The sequence below is a fragment of the Plecotus auritus genome (genome assembly GCF_963455305.1).
Source record: "Plecotus auritus genome assembly, chromosome: 1".
Classification (NCBI taxonomy): domain Eukaryota; kingdom Metazoa; phylum Chordata; class Mammalia; order Chiroptera; family Vespertilionidae; genus Plecotus; species Plecotus auritus.
The window spans coordinates 213891417-213913417 of record NC_137770.1 but is presented as its reverse complement, the minus strand read 5'-3'; the positions used below and the strand labels follow the sequence as shown (position 1 = coordinate 213913417).

Genomic DNA, 22001 nt, shown 5'->3' with positions numbered 1-22001 from the left:
GTGATTAATCAATGTATTGTAATAGTTAAGGGAATGAACTTAAGGGCCCAACAGACTGGATGTGAATTCCCACTCTACCTCTTAATGGTCATGTGCCCAGGACAAGTTCTTTAATATCTCAAGCATCCATTTCCTCTTGAAATGTAGGGATAATAAAAGTATCTACCTCATCCGTTTTCTGTGACGATTAGTGAACACATGCAAACACCTTGTTCATGATTCCTGACATATTTTAGTTATCATTAGAAGGCACACTCTGACAAAAGAAATCATATCAAGCTTTTTAAAATTTGGTCAGTGCTCACACCTTAAAGCTAAGCAGAGTATTAAAATTATTCCTCCAGAAACCTAATCTCTAAGGAATAGTATGCCTGGGGTAGAGAAAAAATTACAGAGATGAAACTGAGGTTTATTTTTATATTCATTTCTTTCAGAAAATTCAACACAGAAACCACCAATACAAAGTACCAGTCATAAAACAATGTCTCACAAAGTTATTATTTGAGTCTAATATAGACTGGTCAGCAATTTTCCTGTTTCCACTTTTGCTCTGTTGAATAACTGGTCACTATCCTGTGTCTAAAATTATTATATAATCAGAGATCAATATTATATAGCTTCTCCCTCCAAGAGTGGATAACAATGACTTTGTTCCTTCTATAATTTAATAATAATAATTTTGCTGGGCTTTAGTTATTGAACAAAGTTACAGAGAATATAATATACTTAACATTATTACATCCTGTAAACATAAATTAAGGGAGGAATGAATTAAGAAAGGGAACTAAATGAATAAAAAATAATGTTAAATGGCCTTTTGTATTGCTCTCACCCAAGCAAAAAATAAATTTTCAAGGATGAAACAAAGAACACTAGCGCCACCTGGAGGCAGGAGTCTATTTGAAATGTAAGCTATGAATTGGAGAATGTTATTAGCACTGAGATGAGCTGCAGAGATGGTCTAGCCCTGTATAAGTGGTAGGTAGCACACATGTGGCTGCTGAGTATTTGAAATGTGGCTAGTCCAATGGAGATGTGTGGCAAGTGTAAAACAGACCAGATTTCAAAGGCCTAATATGAAAAAATAATGTAAAATATCTTATTCATAATTTTTACATTGACGACACATTAAAATAATATTTTTATTATGAGGTTACATAAAATATATTATCCCAATTATTTTTAACTTTTTATCTTGACCTTTTCAATGTGGCTTTTGGAAATTTAAAATTACATATGCAGCTCATATTACCTTTCTATTGGGCAATGCTGATCTCGCCCTTGTCACTCACAACGTGGGCCATGGACCAGCAGCCTGGGTTGCATTCACCACCTGAAGGAGTTCAGGACGAGACGTGTTAGAAATGCAGAATCTCAGGCCCCATCCCCAACCTACTGAATAGGAATCTGCATTTTAACAAAATCCCCAGGTGACTGATATATATATTAAGTTTGAGATTTGCTATGTAATCCAACCGCCTCATTTAACAAATTAATAAACTGAGGCCCAGAGTGGTAACTTGGCTTGTTCATGATTATCTAGTTGGTTGCCTAAAGCCTGATTCCCCAGTGGTCTTGAAACTTCCACATACCCCACCCTCTACTGCAGACCCTTCCATCTCGTGGAGTAAGAATAAAACAGACTGCTGCTTCACTAGCATGGAAATAAAACATTATTGTAAATAGATAAGAAAATAGTGTCCTCAGGGATACTTATAACAGAATTCTAGGGTATTCCTTAGCACTTGTGCAACCAAGTTACTCCACAAGAATGGAGAAAGCCTGCGCTTTCTAAACTATTCCTACAAATAACCTCCTTTGGTGGTTTAAAAAAAAAAGGCAGGGTTTGATTCCTGGAATCAATAATGTGTCAATTGCTGAGTCAGTAAAAACAAGTTAGAGACTAATTCCTTTAGGAAAGTAAGAAGGTGAAAGAAGGAATTTCAGTTTTGTAACTCAGCTCCTTGTGTGTGGGTCTGATTCATTCTTTGAATGTCCAGCTCCTCACAATGTGGTTAGCACATAGAAGGCTTTGAATAAGTGTGCTGAATGCACAGATTAGTTTCCATAGATTAGGTTCTAAACCTCAGGAAATGTTCCCTCCTTTACATTGTGTGGTAACAATGTAAAGAAATTCAGGAAAACACTTAAGTATTTAACTATGGCTAAAATTAGTACTGCTTTAATGTTAAAATTTCTTTGGAATTAAGCACATTATTAAGAAAAAATTCAAACAGATACTAATTTTGCTCATGAAAATAAAATCCATCACATAGAAAGTGGAGGTTCCAGGTAAATTAATATTGACAAGTAATTCCAAGGAGCAGAGGTTGTTAAAAATAGTTTCACTCAGTTTTGTAAAGATTTTTACTAAGACAGATTAATCAAGCCTAATCAATTTCCAGTACACTGTACAGATGGCCCAAATGTTTTCTCTCATAAAAAATCACTTTTTTGTGTGCCAACTGAAAAATGTAGATTTAACGTAGGAAATGAATCTCTGTGTTATATGAATTGAATATACCAAGTAGACTAGGAAGCACATTATTGGAATTATTTTAAATGATGTAAGTCATATAGGAAGGAAAGTTTAACTCCCACTCGCTTCCTTTCAATTGTCCTATTTCCTCATGTTTTATCCATTACTCATTTCAGGTTTTGTTATTAACCTAAATAAAATAATAGGACATCAATCCTGCTTGTCGTATGTAATAATGAACAATGACTGTTGCACATAATTATTAGAATGGTAATAATAAAAATAATAGGCCAGAATATTAACTTATATATCATTAATTTGGCAATGACATTATGTACTGCCTTACAACATTTCTTCTACTGATATCTTAAATAGATATGGAATAATTCATTCATTCACTCAACAACATTTTTTGAGCACCTATATGCCAGGCACTGACAAAGGTACTAGAAAAACGATAACCAATAAACCAATCCCTGCCCTCCTGGCACATTTATTCTCATGGAAGAAACAAACAATAAACACATAAATGATGAAATATATGGTACATCCGGTTCTGATGAGTGATGCGGAGAATATTAAGGAAGGAAATGCAAAGGAAGGCAAGACTATTTTATATAGGGTGGTCTCTCTTAATTTTGAGTGGGAACCTGAAAAAAAGCAAGGGAGGAGGCCATGCATATATCTGGGAGAGGGCTGCCTGGTCAAATGGAACAAAAGTACACAGGCCCTGCCAAAACCGGTTTGGCTCAGTGGATAGAGCGTCGGCCTGCGGACTGGGGGGTCCCGGGTTCGATTCCGGTCAAGGGCACGTAACTTGGTTGCGGGCACATCCCCAGTGGGAGGTGTGCAGGAGGCAGCTGATCGATGTTTCTCTCTCATCGATGTTTCTAACTCTCTATCCCTCTTCCTTCCTCTCTGTAAAAAATCAATAAAATATTTTAAAAAAAAAAAAGTACACAGGCCCTAAGGCAGGGGCATGCTTAGCAGGTTGAAGAACACCACAGAGGCCAGTGTGCATGTGGGGCGTGGAGTGGACACAGGCAAGAGTAGGAGGTGAAGTCAGAGAAGTAGAGGGGCCAGAGCAGATAGGACCATGTACAACTTCGAATGTGCCTTTCAGTACAAGGAAAAGCCACCAGAGGGTTTAGCAGAGATGCGACATGATCTAACTTCTCCTTTAGAAGGAATCACTCTAGCTGCTGTGTTGGAAACAGACCGTAGGGACCAAGGCAGAAGCAGGAGTTAGAAGGTTATTATAATAATCAAGGCAGGTAATGGTGACTTGGACCAGGATGATATGTTAGAGATAATGAAATGGTATCAAATTTAGACGTATTTTGAAGGTAAAAGTAGCAGGATTTGCAGGTGGATGAGAAGTAGGGTCTGGGAAGACTTCGAGTTTTTTGAGCAATGGAGATATCAGTTCCTGGGGAAACTGAGACATGAGTAGATTTGGTTGAAGGGAGGAGCAAGAGAGGAAAGATCTGAGATTTCTTTTAGAGATGAATTTAAGATGGTTTTAAAGTATTCATTCTTGAAAAATTAGATAGACTAGGACAAGTTCAAGGGAAGGGTTGAGGTTGGCATCCTTATTTCAGTGCTTGAGACATGAGATCGCCAAAGAAGTGAGTGGAAATGGAGCCAAAAGGAGTTCAGGACGAGACTTGGAATACACAACACTGAAAGCAGCTGACTGTGGTTAACTGTTCAGATGCTTGGCGTTGTCATCCCCCAACCAAAACGTTAGTTCTCTGAGGCCATCCAACCCAGTCTATACAGTCCTCACTATACACTTTGCCTATGGTGGGTGTTCAATAAATATTTGGTAAATTAGTGAATAGACATTACTCAGTGCCAAGCAATGTTTGGAGGGATTACCAAGATAAAGAAAAAGTATGGAATGGCCATATTTGGCATCGTTTCCAGTCCCCATCACTCACCCCTCCCTGTGGGAGAGAGAATGACTCACCTGCTTGATGAATTTGGGAAACAAAACTGAGACTGGGAGGCTCAGCAGATTCTGGGCTCCAGCTTTTCCCAGAGGATAGGTTTGAAGTTCTCCGTACGATTGCCATTTGGGCACTAGGAGAGGGAGAGGGGAGTATAAATTATCCCCTTCAAATCTCAATGTGTTGTTATAAGATCTTTTATGACTGCTTTCTTTTACTTGTACTGTTTTCAAGGTTCATCCATATTGCAGCATGCATCAGTCCTTCATTCCCTCTTATGGCCAAATATTTTCCATTGTGAGGCTATACCACATTTTGATTATGGACATTTGGATTGTATCCACCTCTGGCTATTAAGAATAATGCTGCTATGAACATCCATGGTGAAGCTTTTCTATGGACATATGTTTTCAACACCTGGGAGTGAAATTATTAAATGGTATTGGTAGGTTTAGCTTTCTGAGGAAATTCCTATTTTTCAAGATGGACGCTCCACTTTATATTCTAACCAGAGATATATGAAGGTTCTGATTTCTCCACACTTGTTATTGACCACAGCCATCCTACTGGCTGTGAAGTTGTATCTCATTGAAGTATAGATTTTTATTTTTCGGATGGGTAATGTTTGAGACTTTTTGATGTGTCAATTGACCATTAGTATATTTTTCTTTATTCCTTCCACACAGACTGGCTTAGGTCCTATTTCAAATGTACTGGATTGTTTCTATTTTTTCCATTGAAAATAAAGCGGCGATGAAGACTTGCAGGCACGTGGTCTCGTTAGTTTCGCTTATTTGAATCATATTCTGGCGTTGCATTTGGGCATCCCTGCGTCAGATGAGAGACAAATCCCGGGATCCCGCGCGGCGCAGTCAAGTCCCCGGAGGGTCAAAGCGCGTCCCCGCCTCGCGCCGCGTCAGCGAAGTCCCGCCCGCCCGAGACCGGCGCGCGGCGCGCGAGGGGCCGGTCCCGCGCCCGCTGGAGGCGGGGGCCCTGGGAGCGCGGAAGCGGGCCCGGCCATGGCTCCCTGGGCTGGGGCGGCGCTCTGGATGCTGAACCCCCTTCGCGTTGTGTGGCTCACACTGGCCGCCGCTTTCGGGCTGACCCTGCTGCTGCAGCTCGTGCCGCCTCGCCTGCTCCCCAGCTGCGCGCTCTTCCAGGACCTGATCCGCTATGGGAAAACCAAAGGTGGAGCGCCACCACGCCCGGCGATCTGCCGGAGCTTTGATGTCCCCAAGAGGTAACTGCGCCCCGGGCCTGAGTCCGGGTGGCCGAGGCGCGATCCCGGGGCGCCCGGCTCGCGCAGCCGGCAGGGGGCAGCAGAGGCGGGCGCGGGGCGGCGCGGCCCATGCACGGCCGGCCCAGGCTGGTTCTCCCACGCGGCACCTTCGGCGGGTCTCCCGGTTGGCTCACGTCCGCCTCGGAGCCCTGGGGGCGAAACGTCCCGAATGTCCGCCGACACCGGAGAGCTGAGCCACGTACACTCTCAGGGGCGCAGGAACGTGAACTGGTGACCGCACGGAGTCCTTCCCTTGGGAGAAATGGCAACGCTTCTGAATTTAGGCCTGGTCACCAAGAGGCAAATTAAAGTCTCCTTTGTCTCCAAATTCCCCCTTTCCTCTCCCCTGCACTCACTCTAGGGGCTTACAGTCTACTTGAGGTCCCCAGAACTCACCAGAAATGAAGGCAGGCCCGCCCTTTGCGCCTCTGTTTCCATTTTCTCCCCTATCCTCGACCCTGGTAGCCTGGAGAAAAGGCGAGATGCTGGTCACCATGCTTGGCGCCACCTGCTTCCGCTGCACTGACCCTCCTAACCCGCACCTGGGCAGGTGCCCCTGGAGACAATTGTCTATGGTGGTACATGTTAGGCAAGCCCGATCCCGAAGCTCCATTTGGCTTTTAATAGATTTCCTAACCAAAATCAATGAAAGATTACAGTGTTAGGACTTAAATAGAGTTCTTTCAGAAATTGTAAGAGTTATTATAGTTTGATTTTTTTTTGGTTTGGGGTTTGTTTTTCTTTTTACTTTGAATTCAGGACATAGCTGGTAAGAGTCAGCCAAACATTTCTAGATGGTAGAGATATAGAAGTTTTTTATATTACATTAAAAATATTGGAGACCTCAAAACATTATTTTCATCACTGCAAGGATACTGTAGTTATTTCCCATTAGATCTTGTTATTTGTTACATTAGTTAAGAAACAATTATTACTATATCAAAGACTTGTCTATTAGTAGTTGTGTTACCTATGTTTCCGTACATTTGGTTTCCTTTGTAACCCCCACGTATTTTATGCTTGTCATAACATTTTGAAAGGGGGCCTATAGCCTTTATCATACTGCCAAAGGAGTCAGTTCATGGAAGAAAAATGTTAAGAGCCCCTGCTCTAGACTCTACACTTTCCATGCGTTAAATTTGTCTTGTTTGTAACCATATCTCTGATTCAATGCCTGACAAATAATAAGGTCCTTGATCAATAACTTTTGAAAGATTTTTTAAGGTTTTAGGTTGAATCAGATTATTAGTTAACTTGGGTGCTTGCTCTGAGAGTTACTTTAGATGAGAGAGATTTCTTCTCTTTCATTCATTTTTGACTAGTATTTATAGAGAACTATTGTATGCCAGGAGCTATTCTAGGCTCCTCGGAGCTTTTGTTCTTGTAAGACATACAGTAAATATGTAAACAAATCTTGTAAAACAAGCAAAATAGTTTTAGGTGTTAATAAGTGCTTCAGAGGAATCCAGCAGGGTTACTTGATCCAGAGCTAGACTGGTGGGGGCGGCAGTGACAAAGCTAAAAGAATGATGGGGAGGGGTGGGGCACGAGATGTGTTCACTGCTCAACAGAGCCTTACAGGCCTCCACGGAGATTAGCTTTCATTCTGAGTGTACAGAAAGCCGCTTATGGCTTTAGGGTGAGGAAGGCAGCATGGCATTATGTGATTTATGTTTGTTTTTTCTTAATCCCTTCACCTTTCTCACCCAGTCCCCTAAACCCCCTCCCCTCTGACAGCTATCAGTCTGTTCTATGTCTCTATGAGTCTGTTTCTATTTTGTTAGTATATTTTGTTCATTAGATTCCACATATGAGTGAAACCATATGGTACTGTGCTTGTCTTTCTCTGACTGGCTTATTTCACTAACATAATTACTCTCCAAGGCCATCCATGCTGTCGCACAAGGTTAAGATTTCCTTCTTTTCTATTGCAGGGTAGTAAATATTTCATTGTGTAAATGTACCACAGTTTTTTCATCCACTCATCTACTGATGGAAACGTGGGCTGCTTCCATGTCTTGTTTATTATAAATAACGCTGCTACGAACATCGGGGTACATATATTCTTTTGAATTAGTGTTTCCAGTTTCTTCAGACATATTCCCAGAAGGGATCTATGTTTTGAAAGGATGACTAGCTGTTGTATGGAAAAGACTGCATAAGAGGTATTAGGGGTCCAGTCAGAGGTGGTGTATGGATCGGAGTGTTAGCATAATAGCACCTGCATGTCATGTAGGTGGAGATGACATTAAAGCACTTAGCCCAGGGCCAGGTCCTTAGCCAGAGGAACATTAGTTTCCTTTCTTAGTCAATCCCTTAACCCCTCTCTGGGCCTGGCCTCAGTGCTGGCAGTCAGCAAATGTGTATTAAGTCAGATCATGTCTCCTAGCCCAAAACCATTCACTGGCTTCCAACTCACAGGAAGAGCCCAAGACCTTGTCCCCACCACCTCACTGACTCTGTTTCTTGTAGTCTCTCTCCTCCCCCACCCCCCGCCGTGGCTCCAGTCCAGTTTTATGGGCCTCTCTGCTAGTCCCCTCTCCACCTCAGGGCCTTTGCACTGCCTGTTAGCTCTAACTGGGAAGCTTTGCCCCCAAATAGCGACATGGTTTATGCTCTCACTTCCTATAATTCTGCTCAGATACCTTTTCAATGAGGTGTACCCTGCCCATCCTGTTTAAAAGTATACTCTATCATCCTAGCTTCCCTTCTTCTCTTCCTGGCTTTAGTCTGTTCAGTAATAATTACCGCCTACTGACATGCTGTAAAATTTACTTTGTGTGAGAGTATAAGCTCCATAGAGGCAGGAATTGTTGTCTCTTGTGTTCATTGTTGTATCCCCAGAGCCTAGAGCAGTCCCTGGCTTAAAATAAGCACGAAAATATGTGCTAAATCAAAGGAGTGCTTGCTCAGTGTTAAGCCCTGGGTTACCATATGGATCACCTTATCCATGTTCCCAAGGGCTAGGAAAACAGTGCTTCCGTTAAGCAAAGTTCCAAGGGAGGAAAAATAGGCCAGAGCTGGGTCTTTTACTAGTAAAAAAGCAAGAGATATAACCTTATCAAAAGTAGAACATGTTTTCTCTAGAGGGAAATCAGGCAAGCAAAACAAGCGCTAGAATGTACAAAATGCAGGAGTAAGAACAACAGGCTGCCCGTGCATCAGGAACACCATGGCATAAGGAGGGCACAGCAAGATGTGGCCTAGCAGCTTATACCAGACATGCTCGAGTGACCTGGTTGGCTTTAGACGAGGAATAGACGGGTACGTGTCATGCAGGGCCAGGAAAGCGGGCTCAGGCTGGCCGGAACGGCATGAATAGGAGTACAGCAGTGTGACTTCAACTCCAGTCATCCGGGCTGAGTCTGAGCAAACACTGCCACTCGCTGTGTGACCGTGGCTAAGGACCTCAACCTTCCTGAGCCATCGTTTTCTCATCAGCCACATAAACTGTATAGGATTGTTGTGAGGATGAAGTGAAGTCATCTTAACTGGTGCCCCCCCAGGCTAGACTACTCTCTACCTGGTTTCCAGAGGGACGCTCTTTTGTTTTGTTTTCTAAACTTAAAGAATCATGAAATGAATGAGTCTTTCTTATTATGGTAAAATGTACGTGACATAACATGTACCGTATTCATCCTGGTTGAGTGTATGCCTTAGTGGCTTTGAATACATTCACATGTTTGTGCCACCATCACCACGATCAGTTTCCAGAACTTTTCTGTCAGCCAGAGGGATTTTTAAAAACATAAATTATTACTTCAGGTCACTCTACTCGAATTCGCCCTCCCCCTCACACTTAATGAAAGTCAGGGTCCTTACAAGACCCTGTAGCATGCGTGCCCTCCCCCTCGCCGCCCAGCCCTCTCCAACAGGTGTCCTTCACTGCTCCCCGGGGCCTGGATGGTTGTCGTTTCCTCCGCCTAGAAAGTTCCTCCCCCTCACACTCACAAGGGTTACTCATTCTAGCCAAATGCCACTTTGAGAGAGGCCATCCCTGACCACCTGTCCAGGATGACCTCCCCTCGGTGCCATCGCCCCGCATTACCCGGATGTCCACAGGCTCATTTGTGGACTGACCACTGAAAGGTAAACTACATCAAGGCAGGGACCTGCTCTGATCGCTCCCTGCTGAGTCCCCAGCTCCAGCAACGGTACCTGGCATGTTTTAAGTGCTCAGTAAATATTTGTGAAAAAATGAAATAGTTAAAGCTGCTCTTCAGGAGCAGATCCCTCACCTTCAGGTGCTGCTGCCATCTGCTCTGCTCCTGCCTCAGACCAGACCTGGGCTCACTTCTAGGAAGTGTGTCTTTTTTTTTTTTTTTAATTCTTAGAGAGAAAGAGGAAGCGAGAGAGAATAAGAGAGGAAAACATCAATGTACTGTTCCACTCACTTATGCATTCATTGGTTGCTTCTTTTATGTGCCTTGATTAGAGATTGAACCTGCAACCTTGATATATTAGGACGACGACTAAGAAGTGTGTCTTAAGGAAAACACTGGAAGGCAACCAAAGGCCAGCGGCCTGCAGGGTGGAGGGGGTTGTGAAATTAACACTGATGCATGAACATTTGAAGAAACTAAGCTCATGAGCCTGGAGAAGATCCGAATTAGGAATAGGATGGCTCAGAGAGGGCAGATCCAGTGATACAGAATCTGTAACAGTAGTTGGGAGAATTAAGAGGGTTACTGTGGAATGATCGGATTAGGTCCTTGTTAGTCAGACGGGGTTGTGGGCATGGTCTGGGTGCACTGTGAGTTCTGGTGCACAGAATATTCTGGATCATCTGGAAGAGGAGTCCCTGGGTTTATACTTAATCCTCCTGACTCCAGGTCATCTTACTTTGTCACAGTCTAAGGCAGGGGTGGGCAAACTTTTTGACTCGAGGGCCACAATGGGTTCTTAAACTGGACTGGAGGGCCAGAACAAAAGCATGGATGGAGTGTTTGTGTGAACTAATATAAATTCAAAGTAAAGGAGCGGAGGGGAGAGCAAGAGAACCCTCCGCTCTTTCGGCTCCGCGGGCCAAATAGAACAGCCAAACGGGCCGGACTCGGCCCGCGGGCCGTAGTTTGCCCACGACTGGTCTAAGGAGACAAGAGGGAAGGGGGCTTACTATATACATGATGCACTGAAAACCAGGGAAGGCCAAATGACCTCCAGGCACCTTGCAAAGTCAGAATGATTCTGAATTGGTTTGGATAGAGAAAAGTAGTAAGTGGACCTCCAAAGAAACCGCTAGGCCCTTGTGCCATATTAGGTGATTTCATTTCAGCAAACCAACATCATCTTTCACATCAAATTAACATTGCTAATTGCAATTTTTATTGGTTTTGTGGTTTTATGTGTATTTTATTTGTAACTGTATTGATTGCAAAATAAGCGTTGTAGTTATGAGAGCTGTAACCCTCAGGAGTTGATACCTAGTTTTATGAGTTAATATTTGTCATCTAAGTAATTTAGGTCAACACAATTTAGAAGACTGAATCGGAAGACCTCTAAGGTTTCTTACAGCCCTTTGCGCCTGTAGTTGTGTAAATCTTGTGTAACAGTTGTATGGCTATGGCAGTAACATTGCTCCAGATTTAGAAATCTCACAGATTTGGCTCGCATTTAGCACAGTCCAGGTTCTCTCTGCCAGGGCCTGGGACCCACTAGTTTGGAACTTGAGCCCAATCCAGTTACCCAGAGGTAAGAAAGCTTACTAACTGAACCTCAGTCTAAGCTTAACAGCATCAATCATATTCTTGTTAACCTCAGGAGGTCTCTTTTTCCTATGAGTTAACCGGTCCCATCATTCGAAAGGAAGTTTTGAGATCTGAACACCTCTAGGATTCAGGTTCTATTAAAAAGAGTAACTAGACTCTGAGGATGGGGGGAAAGAAGAGAAGGACACTAAAAAATAGTCTTACCAATGGACACAGACACTGGGGTGGTGAGGCTTGTCCGGGGTGGAAATGGCGGGGTGGGGGGCATCAATGGGGGAAAAAGGAGACATATGTAAAACTTTAGACAATAAAAATAAATAGTCTTTCTGTGTAATAAAGGGGCTCTGTCCTGACAATTGCCTAACTTGTGTTCCCTTTGCAGGTACTTTTCTCACTTCTATGTCATCTCAGTGCTGTGGAACGGCTTCCTGCTTTGGTGCCTTACTCAATGCCTGTTCCTGGGAGCGCCCTTTCCAGACTGGCTGTACACTTTACTCAGAATCCTTGGGGCTGTGCAATTCCGAGGTAATCACAACCATTGCATCCTGTTCCTGCCTTTCGTGCCTGCAGGAAGCTGTTCTTGGTATTTCACAGCCACTGAGAGAAAAAAGAGTTCTGCCTCGTTCATACCCATCCCCGTGGGGATGCCCCTGAGTCTTTCATTGAGATCTTGGCAGAGCTGAGAGTTAGTTCTTCATCCCTGACTCCATAGCAATTGCTGGCTGCTCTCCCTCTGATACTGTTTGTCCTGTTGGTAAATTTACATAGACGTCTTTAGACTTAGGAGAAAAGCTTTTAGGATTCCCTTGTGTTTGCCTTGAAACATTTATCATTTATACCGTCCAACCAAAACCGTGTCTCAGAAATCCAGAAACGTGCTAGAAAATTACTTTTTGATCACCAGTTACCAATGTAATAGCATAAGGCTCTGGTTTCCTGATAAAATTGACTGTAAATAGTTATTGACCAAATGATTACAAAACAGACACTAAATTTGCCTCAGATAAAGAATAATTTTAAAATAAAGAGTTGAAGGTGAGAACAAAGTGGCGTCAGTGAATGTCAGAGGCGGAGGGTGAGGGGCAGAATTAGAAACATTGTTCTGGTGCCGTCTCTGCTCAGCAGCCACACCACTGGCTCCCCAGGAACAATCCCTTTCTGTGTAACCAGAGTAACTTGTTGCAAAAGATGACGGTCAGAAGGAAAAGCACATGCAGATCCTATTTGGGAGGGGAGCATACCTCACTGAATCCCGCTTCACACATTCAAACTCATCTCCTTATTTTGTTTTGTTTTTCTGATGATATTTTTAAAACACATTTTTATTGATTTCAGAGAGGAAGGGAGAGGGAGAGAGAGAGAGAAACATCAATGATGAGAGAGAATCATTGATCGGCTGCCTCCTACACGCCCCCAACTGGGGATCGAGCCCTCAACCTGGACATGTGCTCTGACCAGGAATCAAAACGTGACCTCCTGGTTCATAGGTTGACACTCAACCACTGAGCCACACCGGCTGAGTTTATGTCATTTTTAAAACCAGCATTTCTTCTGACTTCTTTTGGGGTAGAAGAGTGAAAGGCAGGTAGGAAGATAGATCTCAGGGACTACAGTCTCCTAAAAGTATAATTTCTTTTTTTTAATGTGGAAAGGAATGCGTAATTCTTCCTGTCTCAGTTCCTGTCCTCCTTTCTGCCTCTGCGGGTACCTGTGTCTCTTGTCTCCCCGAACCCCAGGGATCCCACCAGGTGGGGTTGCTCAGAGGTTACCCAGGAACTCTTCCTATCTTCATTACTATTAGCGCCCGGGACCCGAGACCCGCAGACCCTGTTTCTGAGCATAGGCCCCTTCACGGTGAGGTCCATGCCATCTCAAAGGCTTTCACGGGATGAAGCTGAGTCAAGAGACCGGAGTTTGCCCAGCTCTGTCACTCGCTTACTGTGTAACCTTGAGCCAAATATTTTGACTTCACATGGCCCACTTCCCCACTGCTAAAATAGAAGGGAAATGTTAGCCTGGATGATTTCTAGGCCCTTTCCTGGCTCTGCTTTTGTATACCACTATGTGTAACCGTAGGAAAATATAACACTGGATTAACTCTGAAAAGAGAAATGCTGAATGTGTTGCTTTCTGAATTGTAGGGGGTGAGTTGGCGCTGTCTGCATTCTTAGTGCTAGTGTTTCTGTGGCTACACAGCTTGCGGAGACTCTTCGAGTGCCTCTACGTCAGTGTCTTTTCCAATGCTGTGATTCACATCGTGCAGTACTGCTTTGGACTCGTCTACTATGTCCTCGTCGGCCTAACTGTGCTGAGCCAAGTGCCGATGGACGGCAGGAATGGTGAGTGGTCCCTGGGCACTGTTACCTGAGTCACCGGAGGCCTGAGGTACTCTTCAGGCACCACGGAGGTTTGAGAGCAGGAGACCTGCCCCATCCATAAGGTCTTCAGTAAAGACGGTAAAGGGCAAAGTAGTTAAGAGGTGTCAGAAGAAATGGGACATGAGGTTTCCCTCAGTGAGAGTGAAGGCAGTGAACTCAGGTGGAGTAAGTCTGGAGAGAGAGGAGGAGTGTGGTCCAGAGATGAAGAGGGAGCAGGACCACCCACTAGCAGGAGAAAGGGTCAGCAAAGACAGTGGCTTTTCCAGAGCCTCAGCCTCCCTGTTTGTGTGGAAAGGTAAGGAGCGAGGCTGGGGAAGGGGAAGGTGTGGCGCAGGGTTTAACCATAGAAAACCAGGGGAGGAGCGGGTGGCCTGACTCAGGATGGACCGTTGTGATGTGAAGAGGGAGCAGGGAGCCGTTTTTTTGCCGTTGAGGTCTTGGGACTGTGCCATCACACACAGCTTTTCTGTAAGTGAGGCCGCCGGGGGGCGAGGACAGAAGAGTACGGTGGTAAATCAGAACTGCGTCTTAACAAGTCTGACCTCTTACTAACCAGGAAGAGGGAACCAAAATCATGACTTTAGTTTATGAGGAGGAAACGAAGCGGGTTTTATTTTGTGGGGAGGAGGTGAGTATCTAACATAGATGACTGTCATTTTTGTGAAAACAATACGTGCTTACTGTAAAGAATCAAGTTATTTGTGGTAACTGAAATGAATTTTTGCTGAGGTTAACTTCACCTTGCAGCCCAGGCACTGTAGGGTAGATCGCTCATGACTCTTGTCTCTCAGTCCAAGGCCTCATACATTCATCCTCGTAAACTGAGACCAAGATCTAGACGTTTCCAATCCTCAGGGAGGGAGCTTTCTCCTCAGGTGTGATTTCAGTATCAGCGTGCCCCTCTCTCTTGCTGGAGTACAACTCAAGGCCTCTGTGGCTTGAGGAATGGTTTTCAAGTACATCTTATTGATGCTATTTCTCAATTCATGAATTATTTATTGGCTTCAGCTACTCAGCTAGCATCTCTCCATCTAAGTCCCCTGAACTGAAATATGTTCTTCCTCCCTGAGCTTTCTGTTGTGGGTATTCTTGTGCAGCCCAGTATCAAGGCTTGAGCTGTCATTCCTGGTGTACAGTATGGATTTTCCACCCCAAGGAACTTGCCTAAGGACTTTGGTAACTCATCAGCTTTCAGTCTCTTAGTTCCCATTGGCAGCACCTATCCCTTCTGGAGTTTTCTCTGCTGGCTGGGCCCCACCTTCTGCCCTCACTCCTGTGTAACTAATGAAGAAAAGGCAGCCGTGGCACCCACAAAAAGCTTTCCTGATACTCCCTTCTGCAGCTGTCTTTTGTTTCATCTATCGTCCTTCATATGGGACTATATGGGGAGAACGGATTTCAGGAATTCATTGAGAGAGAATACACTGGGGCATTTGTCAGCTGCGGGGTCCAATAGAAATGGGCTTGGGGTTAGATGGACCTGAATCTGAACCTGGCTTATTTAACTTCTCTTAGCCTTGAACCTTGTAATCAGGGATATTTACAGATTTGTAATCAGGGATATTTACAGATTTCAGAGGGTTGGTATGAAAGTGAAAAGAAAGAATATCTCTAAACTACCCAGATCTTCACACCTCCTTGTCTTCAAGTCTAGAGAATCTCCCCCAGTCACTCTCCATCACACAGTTCTATTTTCTTTTCTTCAGAGTACTATCTCTACCTGAAATTACCTGGGCTATTGATTTGTTTACTCGATTCTAGTGGCAGCTGCCACTGGAATGTGAATTTATGAGGACTGGGATCTTGCCTGATGGAGTCACTGTTTTATGCCTCAAATCTACAACAGATCCAGGCTCAATCAACACTCATTAAATAACTAATAAATAAATGAATGATTAAATACTACACAGATAAGATGCTCAGTAAATATGAGCCTTCTACCTGCTTCCCCTTTCCTGCATGATAATTCCAGCTTACTCTTACAAATCTTTTTTCCCTCACTGGTAGTTTCTCTGCATTTAGAGTAGGTGACTGGGTAGTGATGTGAATTCCCAGACACTTGGTTCAACGTTTAATTCTATAGTGACTTGTTCTTAAAGCCCTTTTGATTAAAAACTGAATTTTTCATATTTTGTTGACTTTTTACTTATAAAAAAACTAGAGGCCCGGTGCACGAAATTCGTGCACGGGGTGGGGGGGTGCCCCTCAGCCCAGCCTGCACCCTCTCCAATCTGGGACCCCTCGAGGGATGTCCAACTGCCTGTTTAGGCCCGATCCCACCAAACGGGCAGTCGGACATCCCTCTCACAATCCAGGACGACTGCTGGCTCCCAACTGCTCGCCTGCCTGCCTTCCTGATTGCCCCTAACCGCTTCTGCCTGCCAGCCCGATCACCCCCTAACCACTCCCCTGCCAGCCTGATTGATGCCTAACTTCTCCCCTGCCAGCCTGTTTGCCCCTAACTGCCCTCCCCTACAGGCCTGGTCACCCCTAACTGCCCTCCCCTGCAGGCCTAGTCACTCCTAACTGCCCTCCCCTGCAGGCCTGGTCCCCCCCAACTGCTCTCCCCTGCAGGCCTGGGTCCCCCCAACTGCCCTCCCCTGCAGGCCTGGTCCCCCCCAACTGCTCTCCCCTGCAGGCCTGGGTCCCTCCCAACTGCCTTTCCCTGCAGGCCTGGTCGCCCCCAACTTCCCTCCTCTGCCGGCTTGGTCACCCCTAACTGCCCTCCCCTGCAGGCTTGATCGCCCCCAACTACCCTCCTTTGCAGGCCTGGTCCCTCCCAACTGCCATCCCCTGCTGGCCATCTTTTGGTGGCCATCTTGTGTCCACATGGGGGCAGGATCTTTGACCACATGGGGGCAGCCATCTTGTGTGTTGGAGTGATGGTCAATCTGCATATTACTCTTTTATTAGTTAGGATAACTTTTTAGTTGTATGGCTAAACCTAGTGAATATTAAGAGACTTTAAGTAGATTGTGTATATAGAGCAAGGTTTAAAAAGAAATCAACACAGGTAGACTTTGGTGGACTTTCATTAGTCATTAGCTGTCATCTCTGAATCCTACTTCTAGGTACCCACATGGAATAGCATGATCCTTGCTTCTCTTACCTGAATCAACTTTGTAGGGGCTCCCTCTTGGCTCAGGCAGGTTGGTCCCTGTTATCAATGGACAACTTTGTTTCTTGAGCCAAGTCCCTGACTAGCCCGACTGCTGATCGTAGGAAAGTCCATAATTGGTTTTTCTGCTGTCAGTACTTAAGAGATCTACATTCTTCTCTTCTTCCACATAGCTGGAAAAGAAAGAAGAAGATAATACTTTGAGTATTTGTTTTCCTAAAACGAAATCTCTCTGACTAGGTTCTGTCTAATCAGAAAGGGATACTGTTTTGTTTTCCATCTTGGAGTTGACTTTTCTCCCTTTGTGAGAAGCCCCTACCCTTAGCCTTCACTTGCAGTAGTTTTCTTGATTGACTGGAGCCCATCAAGTCAGCATTCTGCCTTCAGGGTCTCCCTAAGGGCTTAGGATAGTAGCTCAGGGAGAGGTTTCAGAAAGAGTTTTTCTGACAGTAGAATATAAGAAAGAAGGCATAAATCCAGGCTTAGAAATTAGCAAGGTTGTCTCACCACATGAGAATACATCACAAGAGTAGGAGATAGAGCTGAACTCTCTGCTGAAAGCATTTGAAAAAGGAACAAGAGAATGTATTGTTACGGAATTTTCTGCCAAGTGCCATTGAAGCTGCCCCTGGCTGAGGAACAAGTCTGCTTTGGTGTTCTTCCTCCTGTACTTGGGAAATTCTATCAGCATAATTTTATAGCCATGAGGAACAGAATAAGTGGATGAATGTGTTCTGCTGACGGTGTGATTTTTCAATTCCCCAAGCCTCTGAATTTTGCAGCATTGGCTAATAACACAATTCTTATTTCTGCAGTCTATGTGGTAGGGAAAAATCTCTTGATGCAAACTCGGTGGTTCCATATCCTCGGTATGATGATGTTCATCTGGTCATCGGTCCATCAGTATAAGTGCCACGTCATTCTCGGCAATCTCAGGAAAAATAAAGCCGGTAAGACATCTTTTCGAGCCACTGCATGAGGATTTTAACACTCAGAAGTTAATTGCCCATGTACTTTCATCCTTTTCCTTCCTGCCCTAATTAGGTGACTAATAGATCATATTCATTTTTGGTAAGACACCTCTCTGGGTCTTGATCTTCCCATCTGTGAAATGAGAGCATTAGGTTGAGAGCTCTCTCTGGCCCCACTAGTCCTGGTATTTATGATTCTACTAGAGGGCCAGTGCACGAAATTTGTGCAGGGGGTGTCCCTCAGCCTGGCCTGCACCCTCTCTCAATCTGGGACCACTGGCTCCTAACCACTTGCCTGTCTGCCTGCCTCATCACCTCTAACCCCTCTGCCTGATCATCCCTAACCACTCAACTGCCTGCCTGATCACCCCTAACCACTTGCCTGCCTGCCTGATCACCCCTAACTGCCTCTGCCTGCCTGCCTGATTGCACCTGCTTGCCTGCCTGCCTGATCGCCCCTAACCACTCTCCTGCCTGCCTGATCGCCCCTAACCACCTCTACCTGTCTGCCTCATTGCCCCTAACCACTCCCTTGCCTGCCTGATCGCCCCTAACTACTCTGCCTGCCTGCCTGATTGCCCCTAATCACTCTGCCTGCCTGATCGCCCCTAACCACTCTGCCTGCCTGCCTGATCACCCCTAATCACTCACCCGCCTGCCTGATCGCCCCTAACCTCCTCTGCCTTGGCCCCCGCTGCGGAAGCTTCATCCAGAAGGATGTCCAGAATGACATCCAGAAGGTTGTTTGGCTGTCCGGTCTAATTAGCGTATTACGCTTTTATTATTATAGATTCTGTGCCCACAATTTGGGGCCTGCACTGCATATATGTATCTGACCAGTATGTGAGCACTAGTTTGACCATGATTGAGTTAATATCATTCCAGCCAAAAAACTTGACTTTTTTTATTAGCTTGTGTTGACTTATCACAGGTAAAGTTTTTATTAGGCTTTTTGAAATATTAAAAATGGAATAGTATTATTCAGCGTTTACTGAGTGCTTATTTTGCGCTGGGCCCTACTTGGAGTGTTTTACATACAGCTTCACAAATGCTCACTTGAGGTGGATACAGTCTTATCTTTATTTTACAGATGAGGAAACTGAGGCACAGAGGTTAAGCAACTTATCTAAAGTCCCCCTGGCCATCACCTTGGGATTCCATAACATAACTTGGTGGCTAGTGGTAACATAGCCAGTAGGTGTAGAGCCAGGGTTTGGACTTGTGCAGTCTCACTCTGGAGTCTGAGCCCTTTTTTTTTTTTTAATGTTTATGTCATTACAGTGAAACTAAATTTTAAGAGACACTGCATGCCATTATTTTGGATATCATTAGTTTATTATAAAAGAGACACAGAAATTATTTACGTGATGAAATATTTCAGAACATCAGTGAAATGGGCAGTTTCACATGATACCATTTCAAGTGATTTATTTCAGGCTATGTACTTTCCAAGAATGTCACCATCTCTAAATAAGAAATAATCCTTGTTGTTTAGAACTACCTTGGTGCCTCCCCATTCTGGAAGAACTTTATCTCCAACTTTGACACACGCTGGTTGAATCTCTCCACCCTTTCTTTTGGAACCTGACCCAACAGCCACTGCTGTTGCTTGCATTGCTTTTCCTTGAGATTTTTCTGGAAGCATAATGCCTCCTTTGGTTACAGTTTCTGCAGTACTCCTTTCAGCTAATACTGGGTCAGAGCGGGGAAGAAACTCTCAGAATGCCTGTCCCGCCATGACTCCTGCTGCAGCAGTTCTTACTCTGTGCAGGGCCCCAAAGAGACACCTACAGTCCGGCCCGCTGGACACTGAACTTGGGTAAAGGCTGCCCAGGTGCAGGCACGCGCCCCCACCACCAACTCCTCCCCATGAGAGGGAGTCGGTGGCCACAGCTTCGGGGGCTCTGCACAGGCTACTGATATGACGACTAGCAGGCAGAAGAGAAGAGGATCTTTCTCTAGGCTTTTTGGAGTCTGAGCTCTTAATTTCCATCTTGGAGGATCGTTGGCCTAACAGGTTCTCCTGTGCTTATTTACAGTTGATAGTGTGACCTGAGCATGTGGCTTTAATACATAGTAGATTGACAATGGAAGTGTGACAGGAGGGTGGTTTGCACGCAGGTCTGTCATACTCTCTTCTAACAGGAGTTTTTGTAAATGATTTGTGGTGGTGGGGGGGAGGGCGGTGATAGGTAAAACTTTCTTTTCACAGCTTCAGACATTCAGGAAGTTTTCTTTCTTCATTTCAGGAGTGATCATTCACTGTAACCACCGGATCCCCTTTGGAGACTGGTTTGAATATGTTTCTTCCCCTAACTACTTAGCAGAGCTGATGATCTACATCTCCATGGCCGTCACCTTGGGATTCCATAACATAACTTGGTGGCTAGTGGTAACATATGTCTTCTTCAGCCAGGCTCTGGCTGCTTTCCTCAGCCACAAGTTTTACAAAAGCAAATTTGCCTCCTACCCGAAGCATAGGAAAGCTTTCCTGCCATTTCTGTTTTGAGTTAACCTCAGTCATGAAGAATGCAGGCCAGGTGACTGGTTCAGTTCCTAAGGACAAGGACGTCTAGGGACCAAAGTGCAGTTTCGGCAGAACTGTTAGAAACTCTGTTTTTATACCCGGAGTCTTCACCGAATGAGCAAAGCAATATCCGTCAAGAAAATGAAACTTCAAAGGACTGCTTCTGGCAGACCCGGGAGTGCTGAGATGCTTTATAAAACCAACCAACTGCTAAAAACTGGATGACACTCCTCCATGCTGCTTCAAAGCAAACTAACCCCGGATGTGCACACAGCTCCAGATATGCACCTACATCTGCAGAGAAAGAGATGAGGTCATCTGTGGCTTTGTCAGGGACAAATTAACTGGACATCATAATAAGTAGTAATATAGTAAGTGCTCAGTGACTGCTTGTGGCATCTTAATAAAAGCAGAATAGCTTTTGAAAATAACAACAATGTACAATTCCACACCAAAAGATTCAGGGAACAATGAGTCCATTGTAGTTAATTTATACTTTCACATATTACCACAGAGATTTCCAGTATGGAATCATCACTAGTCATTTCCACTCCTCACCTCCTCAAATCGTAGCCCAACAGAAAGTCTGAAACCTCTTTTATTGAATACTTTTTGACATCCCTTTCAGGAGAGTACCTTAAAAATGAAAGCATCTGAAAATAAAGTATTTTTTGTATTCATGCATCAGAAGCCTTGAATGAAACTGAGTTACACTTCGGATTAGATAGTGCTGTAGCCTCATTCATATGTAGTTATTCAAATTGGATTAATGTCTGCCTGAGTTTATTTTAACTAATAGAATGAATCTGAAGCTATTGAGGATTAAAGTTGACACTTAAAATAGCTTGTGTTAAAATACCCACGGTTAAATCAAAGGGAAATAAATGCATTATGTGAAAGAAAAACAAACCTGAAAAATAATGCTGAGTGATGCAGCAAAATTTCACATTCATGCAACATAAGATTTACTGGCTTATTGACTGAGGTATTAACTTTATTCCTATTATGTAGATGTAATATTTTGGTCTACTCGGTACTAAAATTTTGCACTCATATACTGGTATACCTTGCTATGGAGGAAAGAACCTAATTAGGAATCAGACACATTCCTAACATAGTCTACATATTTCCTCCCCTTACTTACCCCTCAAGTAGAAGACCAAAGCTGTTAAACTGAGATTCTTTTTACTAAATTTTAATATATGCATGTCAAAGCATATTCTAAAGTTCTCACAATAATTCTGCTGTAGTATTTTTCCTCCCATCATTCAGATACCACTTCAATTAGTTGCTCAGTCTATTCGAATAAATGACATATTTATTTATTACTTAGATTTGCCATCTTCAGGACCAGGACTCAGGAACCAAACTTTCTACATTGAAAATGTAAAGCATATTGTAGTTTGGCCTTAATGTCCACACCAATAGCATGAATACTTTTTAACAGCAAATTACTTGGGAGGAAATGTATTTTGATTTAGCATGCCATTTTATACTAGGTCAGAATAGAATTTGGCCAAGGATCTGGAATTTCACTGTACTTTTAACTAAAGTAATGAGCATCCCTGTGAAGAACCATTCTCGGGGCC

The 22001-nt window shown here is 44.1% G+C and overlaps 1 protein-coding gene and 1 pseudogene across 2 annotated transcripts; one reads left to right on the top strand and one right to left on the bottom strand.

The window, feature by feature from the left end:
* The first annotated feature begins 5380 nt into the window (after positions 1-5380).
* Positions 5381-21092, top strand: SRD5A3 (steroid 5 alpha-reductase 3). Its single transcript, XM_080666609.1, has 5 exons — positions 5381-5671; positions 11801-11943; positions 13560-13757; positions 17730-17864; positions 20135-21092. Exons 1-5 carry the CDS (start codon positions 5451-5453, stop codon positions 20392-20394), a joined length of 957 nt encoding a protein of 318 aa, XP_080522735.1. The 5' UTR covers positions 5381-5450; the 3' UTR covers positions 20395-21092.
* On the bottom strand, positions 19318-19623 carry LOC308255746 (10 kDa heat shock protein, mitochondrial-like; annotated as a pseudogene). The gene has a single exon. The product of its transcript is annotated as a 10 kDa heat shock protein, mitochondrial-like (transcript).
* Positions 21093-22001: the final 909 nt, after the last annotated feature.

Bases quoted from the DNA above. Each gene is read 5' to 3' on its own strand.
- SRD5A3 (XM_080666609.1), top strand. From the start codon at position 5,451: ATGGCTCCCTGGGCTGGGGCGGCGCTCTGGATGCTGAACCCCCTTCGC. The intron at 11,944-13,559 runs GTAATCACAACC...TCTGAATTGTAG, and splicing joins TGGGGCTGTGCAATTCCGAG to GGGGTGAGTTGGCGCTGTCT. The intron at 17,865-20,134 runs GTAAGACATCTT...TCTTCATTTCAG, and splicing joins TCTCAGGAAAAATAAAGCCG to GAGTGATCATTCACTGTAAC.